Genomic DNA, 15,797 nt, shown 5'->3' with positions numbered 1-15,797 from the left:
CCCTCTAGCCCAGTGACCTGCCACCCAGGAGCCCCAGTGGGGATGAACAGAACAGGGAATCATCAAGCGATCTCACCCCTGGGGCCCATTCGCATAGAGCAGGGGCAGGGAACCTTTTCTGGGGCCAGGGCACTGACCCAGTAAAAACAGTCGGGGGCCTTGCACAAATGAGAAGAAAAAGAAAAACCCCCAAACAAACAAACAACCCTCACTGAGGTGGCTCCCAGCTGAGAGGGAGAAAGACACTCCCCACATTCCCCTGGCGCTCCAGAGCCCAGGGGGGTCTAGGCTAGTACATTTGGTGTGTTCCAGCCCCATGGAGGGACAGCGGGGAGGGAGGGAGGATGGCGCACCCATGCAGGCTCCTCAATGCTGAGGGGGAGCCCCGACCCTTGGAGGCCAGATCCAGGCAAGCCAGGAGCTGCAACTGACCCCCAGGCCTTAGGTTCCCCATCTCAGTGATACAGGCCAGGAACTCCATCCTGGCTAGTAGCCATTAATGGGCCTACCCTTCATGAACTTATGGGGCAGGAGCACCATTTCAGATTTTAGTGGGGGAGCAACTTTGAGCTTGGAGCTATGGGCCCCTTATCTCCTTGCAAATGCTTAGATTTTTTTTAAATGACAAAATGTAAAAAAAACCAAAAACCCAAAACACACGGTTTTGGGAGCATTTGTTGCAAGAATTTCCTGCCTTTTTAATAACAATTCATATAGGATTCTTCAGAAAACCTGTTACAACTTTCCAGCACTGGAAATGTTTAAAGTCCTAAGCTCTCTACTGTCATCTTCTCTGGTGAAATGTATCTGCACAGAAAGCAACTCTCTTGCCTAATCACCTGATAGAATCACAACTGTAGTTTTATATCTAGGGCCCTGTGCAGATACCACTATCTATCCGTGGATGCAGATGTCTGCAGCTATATCTGCAGGGCTCTGCTCCCAAGAGACACTGCAGCCAACAGAGAGAGGTGTGGTCCTGTCACGTTCAAGAGCCAGTGTCCTGTGCGTGCTGCATCTCTTCCTGGTGTGCAGCCCCAAACAGGAGACACCGGGGCTGTGGGTGGGGCTGAAAGGTGGAACAGCCGATACTGCTGGTGTGGGGTCCTGGGACCACACTGCTCTCCATGGGTGTATAATAGGTATATATTGCCACCACTTTGTACTGACTTTGCAGAGTAGCACAGAAAATGAAAGGCAGTAGGGAACCAGCACTGCTGTTGTTCAGATGTGATATAAGAATGAGATGATGACTTCTTGGGACCATTAAAGATTCCTTGGCAATTTTGCTGGAGTTAGGGGTGTGTAGCAGTTGCAGAGGCACCAGCCCTGTGGTCCCAGGCAAATGTATTTCAGTGTAATTTCCTTCTCTTTAACTTTGCCTTATTGAGTCATTGATTCATTAAATAGGAGAGTCTCCTCCTCTGTCCTTAAAGGATATGATCAGTTTGAAATTTAGTGATTAAAAAAGCAAAACAGGTTACAAGTAGTTTCAGGTATTATGTGTACTTCTGAGCCTCTCTGCCAATTTCTGGCAGAGCCGGGCCTGGCCTTGGGTTGCCAGATGGTTTCAACAAAAATACCGGATACACTTGACATTACATCACAATCTACATTACATCTTATTTAGAAAATACCGGACATTTCTATTTTCTCAAAACTGGACACCTGGCAACCCTAGCCTGGCCGGGCACGCTGCAGCCTGGCTTTCCTCAGCAGCTGGGGGCAGTGCCGAAACTGGTTTGATGTGCCATGGCTCCAATCTGGCCCGGCCTTCCCCAGCCACCGGGGACAGAGCCAGGCCTGGTCTGGCATGCCGAGGCTGCAGCTTAGCCTTTCCCAGCTGCCAGGGCAGGACTGGGCTTGGCCTGGCGCACCACAGCCCGACCTTCCCTGGCCACAGAGGCAGGCCTGGCGTAGCCTCCTCTGGGAGAGAGGGGGTTAGGGTTAGGCTGTGGAGGGATGAGAGAGGGAGAGAGAAAGGGCCCGGGCTGGTATGGTGGGGATCAAGAGAAAGGGCCTGGGATGATGTGGTTGGAGAGGTGAGGAGAAGGGGCCTGGGCTGGTGAGGCCTTAGCCGGCCCTTCCTAGTAGTTGGAGGAAGAGCCAGGGTTGCCTACTTCTGTGAGAGGGGGTTGGCGAATGTAGTGAGCAGGGGGCTTAGCCCCCTAGTTATTCTATATATCCACTTTTCCCATCCCACACTGATTAGATTCATTAGATTTCTGATCCTCTGATACGAGTAATTCTTTTGTTTTGTAATTTTTAAGTGAGATTTTAAGATGGTTGAGTAAATCTGTTTGTTTGTCCCTACAACAAACCTGCCAATTAGAACAAGAAGCAATGAGCTTAAATTGCAGCAAGGGAAGTTTAGACTGGACTTTAGGAAACACTTTCTAACTGTCAGTGTGGCTAAACATTGGAATAAGTTGCTTAGGGAGATTGTGGAATCTCCATCACTAGAGATTTTTAAGAGCAGTTGAGAAAACTTCTGTTAGGGATGATCTCTAAATGGTAGTTGGTCCTGCCATGAGTACAGGGGACTGGACTTGACGACCTCTTGAAATCCCTTCCAGTTCTAGTATTCTGTGATTCTATGATTGTGTCTTCGAACAGGCCTTAAAAACAAAAACAAAGCCCCCCCCAAAATATCCACTAGATGGAGCCAGTGGTCCACAAACATCGTAAAGAAAGTTAAACCTACTCAGGTTTCATGACGCAATCAGTATCTGATGTCACAAAAAAACAGGACTGTGTTTACAACCCTAGTCAGATAGCTCGTTACCTTATTAATTACAATTACCTACAATGACAACACCATGACATTTCAGATTTAAATAGCCGAACTAATGAAATTAACGATTATTCACGTCCCGTGACCATGAAACTGACCAAAATGAATTGTGAATTTAGTAGCATCCTAGATATGAGTGACGCATAGACGTGCAGACTGTCTTTTCTTCCAAAGGTTATATGTTTTCTTTATTTGTATTTTAGTGAGGCAACGAGTTCTTGAAAAAAAGATCCATGAGCTTGATTTGCCAGAGAAAGGAGGATTAAAGCTGGTTGTCACATGGCCTGAAACAACAGGTGCCGCCGAAGAAACTGTGTGTCCAGAAGAGTTGGATCCTGAACAGGTAAATAACTACAAGAGTAATCCACAGCCTCTAGAGTTTTAAAGCAATCGGAAGAACATCAGGTAATTTTTCAACATTCTATTGTCATTTTATTTGTAGGCTTTAAAGACAGCAGGCAGAACCGAGGAGCAAGGTAAAGTGTCCATCATAATATTGTGGTTCTCTGACATGATGCCCCTTATTCGGGTGAGGTTGTGCAGTCACAAGTTGTGATGCTAACTTGAAAAAACATAGTGGAAGATCCTGTTGCAGAACTAGAAAGGGTTCATTTCTAATGTTGTTATGAAAAACTGTACATCTCATTAATATGGTAATGAGCTAACTTAGATCCCGCCTCTTAGCAGAACTATGACAATCTTTGTCATTTGAAGTGTAGCTAGAGAACAGTATCTTGGATATCAAAACTAATGATCAGCAATGAAAAGGTAATGTTCAGTCTTCGGGTTAAGGAAATTAAGTTAACCAGGAAATTCTTATGTTGTTACAATTATTTTTATAGACATTTTTGATTTCTCAAAATTGAACATCAATCCTATTTTAGACATTGCAACAAACGATAGCAATAAATAGCTGTCTTTAGCTGAATATATATGGAGTGCTTCTCTTCTTAGCTCTCCCCTGCTTCTAACAATGCATACTTAAATTTGGCATGAATGTTGTATTAGTTCATGCTGGAGATGGGCTCCCAAATAACTCCAAATATTAAAAATCTTCCAAACTTTTGAAATGTATTGTTGGTCCATGAAATCTATTGAGGGTCTACAGCTGTATAACTCAATGACATCCTTTTATTTGTCCTTCTATCCAACTAGATGTTCAAGAAGTCTTGCAAAAGAAGGAAAATTCAGTGCAGAATAGTGCACCTCCTGTGGAGAATATTCAAGAACAACCTCAAACAACTTTATCTCTAGTTGTTCTTGAAAATGTAGAAGAGTCTGTCACAGAAGGCATGCTAATGATGCTGTTGGAGAATATCAGTGGCTTATTGGGAGACAAGGACTTCAGTATGGAAATGATACCTGAAATAAATGCTGCTGTAGTTACCTTTATTAAAAGTATAGGTAAGACAGAGTGTACACTGCCAGTAATTTTTATATGTAGTTTTAATTCATTAAAATTTGATCTATAAAAGAAATTTGAATACTCAATTGGGATCTAAATTGACTATAATCACTCAAAAAAAAAAAAAAAAAACCCTGGACAGTTGCCAGAAAACATCTGCTCAGTGTGCAGCTATCATCAAAAAAGCAACCAGAATGTGAATGTGTAAAAAGATTTTTGAGAGAAAATAATATTGAAAATATTATCATGCCAACTTCATAAATAGATGGTGCAACTTTACTTGGAATTCTTGCCATTCCATCTCAGAAAAGATCTAACAGAAATAGGAGGGGATGGCATCCAGAGAGGGCTGAAAATATTAGCAATATGGAGAGACTGTCATATGACAAGAGATTAAAAAGATTAGAATGACTTGTCTTGAAGAAGAGATTAATAGGAGGAGACATGTCAAAGAAATATAATTAGGCATAGCACTGAGAAAGCAAATTGAGTGCTCCTGTTCTACCTTTATGATAATATAAGAACAAAGAGGCAACCCATGAAATTGAAAGACAGCTAATTGAAAAGTAATTATAGGGAATATTTCATTACATAATAAATAAATAAATACCTCATTACACAGTTGGCCTGTGGAATCCACTGCCACAAAATACAGTGGTATTTACACTAGGAAACATGCCCAGTGCTGAAAATGTTTTCATTCTAAGTGTAAAGAGAACCAAACCATATTCAATAGCATTCCAGATATCAAAGCTGAGCCTTAGAATGTTACAGTACAAAATGTTTCATGAATGCCTTTTTTGTCATTTCAGATATTATGGAATTTTTGGACAAATGTGCAGAAAACTACAGAATTAAAAACTTTAAAATTACCGCCAGGCTTCTTGAACTGACACAGAGCATCAAGGCTGAAAACATCCCATCAGATATTTCTAAAGATTATATAACAATCTACTTTGAAAGTCCAAAGTGTGGAGGTGGCCCCGTATTAGACGTTCAACTGTTACCTGAGGAGAAGTCAGCTATTATTACTTTTTTTGATCACAAAGGTAATTTGTGATCTTATGTTCAATACTTCTTCTCAGTGGAAAGTGAACATGATAGTCTTAGAAAATGGTTAACCACCTTGCTGTCTGAAAGTAGATGGCTGGGGTACTAATAAATATCCATGTTTGGGGTCATAAAAGTTAGGTATTTAGGCCCTACCCCAGCAAGATGTTGAGTTCTTTCTAGGACATAGCACAATGTTGGTCTCTATGTGACTTGCAGGTTCTCAACATCTCATAACTTGACCCAATGAAAGTTTTTATCTAAATAAGGATTAATAGACTCTTAAGTATGACCTCATGATTTGGGTGACTAGAAATTCCCATGTGTATCTGTTACATGTTCAGGGTTCCAGAGCCCTTCTATCCTGTGTACACTAGACTTTTATATGGCCTTTAATATCTCTGTTATACATGCATTGATGGATCTCCTAATATAAGCACATCCATGGTCTTTCACCATAATTTAATTATATATAAGGATAGGGAAAGTAGGTTCTTTAAACCAGTTTGAGTGATGATCTGTTTGGATTTCATATGCTGAGCAGGATCAAATTTCTTCAGCATCTGGAAGGGAGACATCTAAGTGGGATAGTTTTGTAGGTTGCAACATTTTCCTTTGAGTCAGCACAAAACCAGTGTCCTGTCCTGGTATAATGGCCACCTTTAATAAATAACTTCTTATATTCAGAGTGCCAAGGTTTCCAGAATAATTTAGTTTGACTTTTGATTGAAGACCTCTGATAAGTGACTTATTTTGGTAGAACATGCTAAATGCTTGCTTAAGACGTTTTAGCATGTTAGACTTTGATGTGTAACCTGGCTTTTGGCAGTGCTGCATTCTTTACTTTCATCAATCATATTTTCCTTTGCATTGTCTATCGCATCTAAAATTGCAGGAAAATGCTCCCCTCCAAATTGACTTAACTTTCTGCAGGCTTAAGAGTTCTTTTGATAAAGTTTAGAATAAGAAATATTTTCTCCTCCTTTTGATATGGCTCATCTCTCAATAAGGCATTATAGTAAAGCGTTTAATGTATGCACAAGTGTATTTAATTAAACAAGTTGACAACAAAGCTCTTATTCTCTCTCCCTCCCCTCCCAAGCCAATGTTTTGGAAGTCACTAAACAAAGAAATAAACCCAAAAGACAAATTACTATCCTGTTTAATAGTGTTGATTTATTTATTTTTATTGAAATTCTTTGTATATTTTCACTTATAGATCTCAACACTGTCTTGGAAAAGCAGCATTCCCTCAATCAAACACCAATTTCTGTACAGCCATATTACAGTTCGTTGGGTACAGCTCTTTATGGAAAGAAGAGACCACTAATAAAGTTACCAGAACCAATCAGAGTCCCAGTGGATCCTTACATCTTGCAGTTTTTACAGAGCCATGATAGAGTAATCCAAGAAATAAATCAGGAAATGGAAAATTGCCACTGTGAGTTAAAATGGCCCCAAGCCAAATGTGCATACCCAGAAATAACATTGTTTCCGTCAGCAACTTTGTCTAAACAGAGAAGCTCAATGATTAAGTTGATTGAGACTTGGAAAGAGGATGCATCCACTAAGTTCTCATGTATCCTATCAAAATACAAGACTATTAAGTGTACAGTAAATGCAGTGGTTTGGGAAGCCATAAAAAACACATTGGTGAAGGATGGCGTTTTGACTATACCTGATATTTCTAAAGAGCGGGTTATCATAGCAGGTGATCTGCTGGCTGTAGAGGATGCAGAGAAAGAACTGAAAGAACATATGGAAAATGCTGTGAGAGAAACAGAAAGAGAAAAGCAAAGTATAGAAATAGCTATGTCCGTTCCCCCAGAAAAGTATGCCATTTTACACAACGCTGGGCTAGAGAAGAATATTCACAAGGAGTACCCATGCTTGAAGATCTCTTATGATGCTGCAAAGAAGACAGTTGGCCTGTGTGGAATAGCTGCAGAAGTATTTAAAGTCAAAAGTGACATACTGGAAAAAGTGCATAACATGGCACAGAAATCAGTGACTATTCATCCTCAGATTTTCCAGTTCCTGCAGCACATTGATAATGAAACTCTGTCGCAAAGTTTATTTGTGACGAATCAAGTCAATGCCTTTTATCAGCTTAAGAATGATACTGTACTGCTCATAGGAGACTCTCCTAAAGTACTCTTAGAAGCAGAAGAACGAATGAAGACAGAGTTAGACTATAAATGCATTCCTCTGGAAGACAGAGAAGTCATCGCAAAGAAAGAATGGCGGGAACTCACTAATACTTTGTACAACAGATATAATGCGTCCCAGGAAACTCTAATATTGGATGACCTGCTCCCTCTGGAGGGAGATCAGAGAGTAGTTATTGCTGGCTATTCTAAAGCAGTAGGAGAAGCTTATCGGAAGCTTTTGGATTTTGTAGATAGAAACACGCAGGTGCAAAGGTTAATCCAAGTGAAGTCTGTGGTAGTTGTACAGTTCATAGAGAAGGAAAAATGCCACATTTGTCATGAATTGAAAAAGAAAGATGTGACAGTTAATTTTGGCACTAAGACGTCACGTAAAAGTATTTCCTTGAGCGGACCCAAAGTAGAAGTATTAAAGGGTGTCCACCTGATTGAACAAATTCTGTCATCCCTATATTCTACAACTGTGTTAATTGATAAACCGGGAGCTAAAGCATTTTTCAGAGACAAAGAACGCCTGCATGTTAGTGAGGCAAAGCATCAGTTTAATTGTCTGATTAGGCTGCAGGAAGATGGAGAAGAGCAAAGAGAAGACAGTGAAATTAAAAATGATACAAAAACCCAGCTTCGCTATAAAACAACCCTGCAAGATGGGGTTGTAGTAGCAGTTTATAAAGGGGACTTGTGCAGTCATCCAACTGACGTGGTGGTGAATGCAGCAAATGAGCAGTTGAAGCATATCGGTGGCCTTGCTGAGGCACTTTCACAAGCTGCAGGGCCTGAACTACAAACAGAATGTGACCGTATTGTGCAGAAGCGAGGCCCTTTGCAGCCCGGTCGTGCTCTTATTACAGATGCTGGGAAGCTCCCATGTAAACAGGTGATTCATGCCGTTGGGCCCAGGTGGAGGGATCATAAAGTAGAAAAGTGCATGTACTTGTTAAAAAGAGCAGTAAAGGAAAGCCTACGCCTGGCTGAAACATACAATCATCATTCCATAGCCATCCCTGCTCTAAGCTCTGGAATTTTTGGGTTCCCGTTACAACTGTGTGCGCTGTCAATTGCAAAATCCATCAAGGAAACCTTGGAAGAGTCTCCAGGAGAAAGCTGCCTAAAGGAGATTCATCTTGTGGACTTTACAGAGAAAACTGTTCAGGCTCTCACGGATGCCTTGAAAGAAGTGTTTACAGAAAAATCACCTCAACGCAATTTATTGCCTCAGTCCAAAACAGGCCACCAGGCCAAAGAAAAGAAAGGTGTTCAGAACAGACAGGGTCTCCAGATGGTAACAACTGATGAAGGTCTGAGTGTCATATTGGAGACAAAAGACATTCAGGATGCTACAGTAGGTGTTCTAATTTATTACTCAGCTTCATGTAAACATTTTGTCAAAGTTAAAATGAGTATCCCAAAATGAAACATATGATGTAAAAAAGTCTCAGAGGGGTAGCCGGGTTAGTCTGTAACTTAAAATAACGAGTAGTCTTGCGGCACCATAAAGACTAACAAAAATAGATAGTATCATGAGTTTTTGTGAGTAAAAAGCACTTCATCAGATGATGAGCACATGATGTGTTAATTCTATCAATGCATGAGAGAGGAACCCAAGCCTCAGAGTTTACCTCTAGATCTGAATTTCAGACAATCAGAAATTCTAGGGTATTTGGCTCTGTGAGTTTGGTTCAGCCTACTATAACTGCCCCCAGTTTGTGGGTTCCAAACCCCAGTTTTTCCCCTACTGCCACAATTTCATAATGTTGAAATCAAAGCTGAGCATGATTTTGGATCCACCTTTAGAGCCAACATACAAAATAATTAGCTTTTTGAACACACTGGCTTGAAATTAGAAGGGTTCACACTGTTATTCATAGTGCTCTAAGCTGACAGAAGGAAATCCAGGCCACAAGGTGCCTTTCTCTCTGGTCTTGCTATTGTACAAGGAGGAGCCTGTGAGTTTCTCTTCACTGGGGAAGGCCACAGTGCTGGATTGTGCAGCTTGCAGGGGTCATGGGCTTTGAAAGTGCAAGACCAGAAGCAACTACTTAATTTGCTTTTGCTGAAGGGTGGATCTGCACATTGGAAACCTGAGCTAATTGCACTTTGGCTTTCACACTTTCTGCTTATCCAGAATTCAGCTGATGCATTTCAGTCGGGCTTATCTGGACTGTCATTGTGTAGTCCATTGTGACTCTTTATTTTACACACACACACACACACACACACACGAGACTCACTACAGACAATTATGGTGCTGCTTCATAAACTGTGGTTTATGCAGTTGCTCTCTTTAAAAGCTTTATATTGGTAAGTTCTAGTGCAGTAACAGCCCTTTCTAGCCCTCTAGCCAACTCAAATACCTCTTTGTATTAATGCTAAAGAGAAACTTAAACAAAAAATTGTGCTTTGTTGTTTCAAAGGCATTTAGCAAATGCTGCAGGGGATGTCAAGCAACAAAATGCATGTTTCCTGGGCTCCCATGGCGCTTGGCACCTCTTTGTGCAGAGCCTCATGTCTGTGTCAACACATTACCTCTTACATGCACAGCCTCTTGGTGCTGTGAAACATTGCCATTAAAGATCCTGTTTGAAATATTTCTGGTTGGTTTTTCTTTCAGACGGATGTGATTGTCAGCAGCGTGGGCACGGATCTGCGGCTTGGTGTAGGGCCACTTTCTCAATGTTTGCTGCAGAAGGCTGGACCAACACTCCAGCTAGAATTCAATAAAGAAAGCCAAAGAAACGCACCCAATGAGGGGTCCGTGTTCCAAACCAGTGGATGTGATCTGGCCTGCCGCTTCCTGCTCCATACCGTCGTTCCCGCATGGGATCATGGAAGTGGCACTGCCATGACGGTAACAGTCTTTATCAGTTTTCTTCAGAGCATGGAGTTTGTTTGGATGTGCTCCTGGTTTAACAGGAAATGGTATGAATGTGGATTCAGCACTGTAGTGACACAGTAGTGAGCAGGGAGTGTCAGCTCCATTTATAGTGATAGAAATGTAGCCGTGTTAGTCCGGTTAGTCTGGTGTGGGTCTAGCCCATGAAAGCTCATCATCTAATAAACCATCTTGTTAGTCTTTAAAGTGCTACATAGTCCTGTATTTTGTTTCAGCTCCATTTATGTTGGTTTGAACTATCTCAGGATGTGGGATGTATGATGAGAGCTGGGTTTTTCTTAGGACCAACAGGCACTATTTGGAATTAAAGAATAAAGACTGTGTTGACAAACACAAATGTTGCTGTCTTTTTATACAGACGCTAAGAGACATAGTCAAAAAATGTCTGAAGAAAACCGAAGAGTTGTCTCTACATTCTATCACATTTCCCGCAATCGGAACAGGCGGGTTTGGGTTTCCTAAACCCGCTGTTGCTAAATTGATGTTCGATGAAGTGTTCAAATTCAGTAGTAAACACAATTTGCAGTCTCTTCAGGAAGTTCATTTTCTGTTGCACCCAAGAGATACAGATAATATTCAGGTAATTTCTTTCATGTTAATGTCTTTCCTATTATACACTAATTTAGTTATCATCAATGATTTAGATAATCTTTTTAAACCCTTAATTTATTATTTTCATTATAAATTATTTTGATGACAGATTAGCACTGATGTCTCAGTGGATCTGATCCTGTGATCCTTACATGCGACATCCATGTTCATGAGAGAGGTGCTGCTGATCTCAATATTTTGGATTCTGAAACTGATACTGTGTAGTTTAATAGTAGTTTGCTCTAGTGAAGATTTAATGAAAAGTGAGTGAGGACCTCAGGATTTGACCCATTGAGGATTATAGGATTGTGCTCTGAATGATCAGCTGCTTCCTCTTAGAAATCTGAAGACATGGTAGATGAAATCATGGTGCCACTGAAGTCAAAAGGAGTTTTGTCCATTCACTTCATTGGAACCATCATTTCACTCTCTGTTGATAAATCATTCAATATTCAATATCGTACTGACCCGAGTTCCTCATTTTCAGACCTCATTCCCTACTTGTGGATATGCATTTTCCATGCATATTTCTTAAGCACCAGGGCTTCTGCATGCAAGTTACAGGTGGTGAACTAGATGGCATGATTTTAATGGTGGTAAAAAGCAGCTAATTAATTCAGAACAAATTCACTGCTTAGCAGTGCAAAGTTTCAATAAGCTCATATTTTAACATTCAGTCTGCATTAGGCTCCTAAAATGTTTCTCATCTTTGCTGTTACTGGCTCAGCTCCACTTCTGGTAGAAATGTTGTACTAATATAGACACGATTCCTGGACTTGTAAGCGTTTTAAATGGTGTATTTTCTAACCCTGATCAGAGCAGTTCTAGATGATAGTAGTAAAATACCTGCAACTAGTAGCACCTTGTTTCCACAAAAGTTCCCATTACTATTCCTGACACTGAGACTCTGTAAGGTGAACACTGTCTGCATGAGATATCTCAAATGTAGAGTCATAGCTGTTAATTTTACTTATGAGAATAGTCAGGTTTGAAACTATTTCTGCTGGCAAATCTCTGAAACCTTGTTGGCAATGCCTTTGATTCTCTTTCTAGGCATTTACAAATGAACTAGAATCTAGGACTGGGAATCTTAAGGCTGCATCATCAAGCCCAAGTAAGATTGTTTGTTTGGTTTTGGGTTGGGATGGGATTTTAAGAAGTTTTATAAATATGCAGTTGGCAGGAGAATGTCAGCAGGGAGAACAGGCTAATGAAGTAATATTCCTAAATCCAGGAGGTGGAAAACTATTTTTTATGGTGCCATTCTTGCTGTTCAGGTAGGCTGCCAGCGTTACTACATGGAAGAGAATCCACCGGTATTATACCAAGAGATTGCAGTGGTGGCTGGGATCCTAAAGATGCAATCACCTTGCCAAGCGAACCCTAGATAATACCCCATAAGGACAACGAGAATGGGTGGGCGCTCAACATGATTTCCCTTCTTTTAGGCCATCTGTGAAGATTCCCCCATATCTCTGTAGCCTGAATGGTCCATACAAAGGTGCCCAGCAGATGTAGTTCTTTTCTGTCCATTAATCTGCAAGAGGGAAATTCTGCCAGCACAATATATGACCGAACAACGTGCCATGAACGAGAGTCATTCAATAGTATATAGAACCTATCCCGTCTTCCGGTGACATTTATTGCAAAATTCCATCAACATCAGTGGGCGTAACATGGGTCTATGGTATTTAAATGGGAAGAGTTCTCTGTTTCCTGGGTTCTATAAACTGAATAATGAAAAGCAGAAGCAAAAAATTGGATTAGATAATATTGGAGTCGAAGATACTTTATGTTTAGGGATCCCAATCTGCGAGCTCTGTACTAAATTTGCAAAGCATACGAAACCTTAAGGAAATAGCACTTTTACTAAGGCAGACCATTCTTAATGTATTTTTGTTTCCTTGCAGTTTCCTTTGGGCATGTTTCAACCCCAGAGTTAGGAGTTCATGAAATGCAGCTTGGTTCCATTACATTCCAGGTAGCAACTGGAGACATTACAAAGGAAAATACAGATGTGATTGTAAACATATCAAACTCATCATTTGATGCCAAATCAGGTACTTTATTAAATGTACATTTATTTAATGATAAATTCACTGCCTCGTACTTGAAATGGGGGCAGCATTTTCAATATGTAAATCTTTTATAACATCTGCACTTTATGTTTATTTGTTACATTAAAGGCCAGCGATCTTGTCCTTTCATTTCTGGGTTGTGGTCCTCTAGCTTTTGGTGCTATTCCCAATGGTAATTTTCCATTGTAAAATGTATCATTTTGGCCATTGGTACCCAGTTTTGCATTGTTTGAGAGCTTCTCTGTCCAAAAGAATCCCAGAAAGCTAATAAATAATGGCTGAATTCTGCCCTGACATTGCATTGGGATGTTTCAGTATAGTAGCACAATGTCAACACATATCAATACAGTGACATGAAACAAAATAATATCAGGCTATCCCAACAGTTATTTTGTGACTTCTTTTGACACAGTGGCCCACATTGTAAACTGCAGCCTGTGAGTGCAACAGTTAAACTGACTTAGCACACTGGTGTGCTTTCTCATTTATTGAAGGTGTCTTCAAAGCAGTGATGGAAGCAGCTGGACCCGAGGTTGCGAAAGAATGTGCTGTGCTGGGTATGATGCAACATAGGTTCTTTCTGATTCCATTATTCTTGTAAATGTGAATGGCTGTTTATGCTTATTCATCCCCTACAATGCCCTAGTTGGATAATATAATAGGGAGGCACATTGCATTAAATAAAATTGTGCAGGCTTTATTGATTTTTGAAAATCCTGCTCTCGTGGCTGCCACTTGGGAAATGTATTATTTTTGCAAAAGGAAGATAATTTGGAAGATATAAGTTGCTCCTCATGAGTCCATGGGATGTAGAGCAACCTTAGACTCCTATTCATGAAGGTACTTAAGTACATGCTTAATTTCAAAACTTGAAGAAACCCGCTGGCTTCAAAATCACTTTAAGATCATGTGACTTAACTCACCTGCTTAAAGTTAGGCACATACTTGATAGTACCTGCTTGAACTCAGGCAAATAACAATTTGGGAATTGATCCTGCTCCTGGAAAAGATAATGGGAGCTTTGCCATAGACTCCAGTGGGTGTAGGATCAATCTCTTACAGCAATAGTGGGCAAGATGGGGTTGGTGGGCTGGATCTCGCCCACCAAGCTCTTTGACGCAGCCCCTGGCCACCCTGCTACTCTCCCGCCCCCAGGCCAATCAAGACTTGGGGTCATGGGTGGGCACAAAGTCTCCTTCCCCTACCAGGGGTGCATGGCACCAGAGCGAACTGCCATCAGTTCAGAACAGCTGGCAGTTCCCTCTAGGTGTCCCACGCCCCTTGTAAGGTGGCATGGGAGGCGAGAGACTTCGCATGCTCCCTCACCCCCGGACCCTGATTGGCCTGGGGGCAAGAGGAGCACACAAAATGTCCTACTTCCACTGTACAAAACAGTTGGTGTTTCTCTATAGGTGTTGCGCACCCCTGGCAGGGTGGAGATGGGAGGGGACAAAGACTTTGCTCGCTCCACCACCCCCAGGCCAGTTAGTCTCCTCCTCCCACCAGAGGCTCCTAGAAGGAACAGCCCCCTTCCACTCAAGGCCCCTCTCTTTTCGGGGTGGCTTGTGACCACTTCCAAAATTTGGGGAGTGGTCCCCCCTGCAAAAATTATTGCCCACCCCATCTTAGAGACTATCAGTGTCTTTTTGTTTGTGTTCCAAAGTGCATAATTATTGTTAATTGAAATTTTGTAACCCCATAAATGCTGTCTGGGAGCTCTTCTTCGGTCTTTGGATTCTGCCAAACCAGTGCCGAAATTAAACCATTGCCGACTGTGATTGGCACCCATTCATGCAAGGAATATCCTTACTGAACAATCTGAATCACAGATGAATTAGCACCCCCACGGTTCTGGCAGTTGAGTTCCACTATTGCACCTTGTGCTTCAAATTTTTGGAATGTCTGTGGATTCTCCCCATGTATTAGGCTGCCCCTGCAAGGTGCTGAGTGCCTTCCACATGGAGCCAAGTGCCCTCAGCTCCCAAGCCAATGGGAGCTGTGTGTGTTCTGCACTGAGTAGGATGAGTGCATAATCTCACAGTCGATTTGCTGCCTTTCTGCCTAATAGAGATATTTGTCCCATTGCACTGATGAGTCCATCAGTGTTTTGCAGTGTAAGCACTTTTTATGTGTTTATAACTCAACTATAACATTTTAATTGACATACACTTTTAAAAGCTTTAAATACATGGATTTATATGTGCCTCTGCTTCCTTGCAGTTCCCTAAAATCAGTTGGTTTCTTGTTTAGTCTAGATAATAATTGGAGAATTCTGAAGGCAAATGACATAAATATAAGGGCTTTCTCATTCAGAGGCATTGTGTGCATTCCATTGATACATATTTTAAGAAATGTTGAATGTATAAATGATTTAATATACATTAAAGTTAGTTATTTTAAGTAGTAAACTATTATTTGCTGAGCTCACGGATTTCGTTCATAATTAAAACAGGAAATTCTGCGCAAATATAAAGTTCACCCCCAATTTAAGATATCCACTTAAAGAAATTTTAAACATAGAATGTTAGCAGCAAAAATATTAATTCGATAAAGCTGATGGAATATCAAGATCTGTGTGGATTAAAAGGGGGTTTTGCGCAAAAAGAAAACGTCCACCCTGCTTGGTTTTGTGCAAAAACCCCTAGTGCAAAAACAGATTAGCAGAAAATATGCAAATGAGATTGCAGCTCATGCAAATGAGTCACTCATTAGCATATTTTTTGCCAAGAAAACTTGTAGTGTAGATGTAACCTAAGAGTTTAGTCCTTTGTTATTATAAAGCATTGATCTCAGTGGGGTTTTTTTGTGTCTCTCTTTT

General features: G+C 41.1%; 1 protein-coding gene across 1 annotated transcript in view; it reads left to right on the top strand.

Moving 5' to 3' along the window:
- Positions 1–15,797, top strand: part of PARP14 (poly(ADP-ribose) polymerase family member 14) — a 30,241-nt gene that overhangs the window by 537 nt on the left and 13,907 nt on the right. The window contains exons 2-11 of the mRNA XM_075933190.1: positions 2,998–3,137; positions 3,237–3,270; positions 3,950–4,198; positions 5,012–5,248; positions 6,469–8,759; positions 10,029–10,265; positions 10,669–10,890; positions 11,955–12,015; positions 12,812–12,961; positions 13,474–13,536. Coding sequence (XP_075789305.1) covers positions 2,998–3,137; positions 3,237–3,270; positions 3,950–4,198; positions 5,012–5,248; positions 6,469–8,759; positions 10,029–10,265; positions 10,669–10,890; positions 11,955–12,015; positions 12,812–12,961; positions 13,474–13,536 — 3,684 coding nt within the window. The remainder of the gene's footprint in view (positions 1–2,997; positions 3,138–3,236; positions 3,271–3,949; positions 4,199–5,011; positions 5,249–6,468; positions 8,760–10,028; positions 10,266–10,668; positions 10,891–11,954; positions 12,016–12,811; positions 12,962–13,473; positions 13,537–15,797) is intronic.

This window comes from Pelodiscus sinensis, chromosome 7, assembly GCF_049634645.1.
Source record: "Pelodiscus sinensis isolate JC-2024 chromosome 7, ASM4963464v1, whole genome shotgun sequence".
Taxonomy (NCBI): domain Eukaryota; kingdom Metazoa; phylum Chordata; order Testudines; family Trionychidae; genus Pelodiscus; species Pelodiscus sinensis.
The sequence above is the reverse complement of the archived record's forward strand: the minus strand, read 5'-3'. Positions and strand labels throughout refer to the sequence as shown.